General features: G+C 63.4%; 1 protein-coding gene across 1 annotated transcript in view; it reads right to left on the bottom strand.

The window, feature by feature from the left end:
• PATL1 (protein associated with topoisomerase II homolog 1 (yeast)) overlaps positions 1 to 290 on the bottom strand; it is a gene marked incomplete at both ends in the record, with an annotated part of 7,084 nt that overhangs the window by 2,160 nt on the left and 4,634 nt on the right. The window contains one exon of the mRNA XM_009574420.1: positions 150 to 285. Coding sequence (XP_009572715.1) covers positions 150 to 285 — 136 coding nt within the window. The remainder of the gene's footprint in view (positions 1 to 149; positions 286 to 290) is intronic.

Here is a 290-nt window from a genome sequence, read left to right as displayed (position 1 = left end):
ACGGCTGCATCCAACTCTGCCATCCAGTGCCGGCAGGCTGCCGGGAAACTCGGCTTCCCAACTACGGGAAGACATCAGGACCTGCCGGAGCGGGAGGAATGAGATGGCACCACCTGCCCCGGGGAGCAGAGCGAGGGAGAGGGGAGCACCTTGTTTTGGAGCACAGCAGTGAGGTGCAGGTTGGTGGGTGCTGGCGCGGTCGCGCTCTGAGGTAGGTTCGTTAGCTGCTGCACAAGGCTGGTGACTGTCCCCAAGGGAAGGTGGGAGAGAACGGGCGAGAAGGGCCTCAA

Source organism: Fulmarus glacialis, unplaced genomic scaffold, assembly GCF_000690835.1.
Source record: "Fulmarus glacialis isolate BGI_N327 unplaced genomic scaffold, ASM69083v1 scaffold18583, whole genome shotgun sequence".
Lineage (NCBI taxonomy): Eukaryota > Metazoa > Chordata > Aves > Procellariiformes > Procellariidae > Fulmarus > Fulmarus glacialis.
The sequence above is the reverse complement of the archived record's forward strand: the minus strand, read 5'-3'. Positions and strand labels throughout refer to the sequence as shown.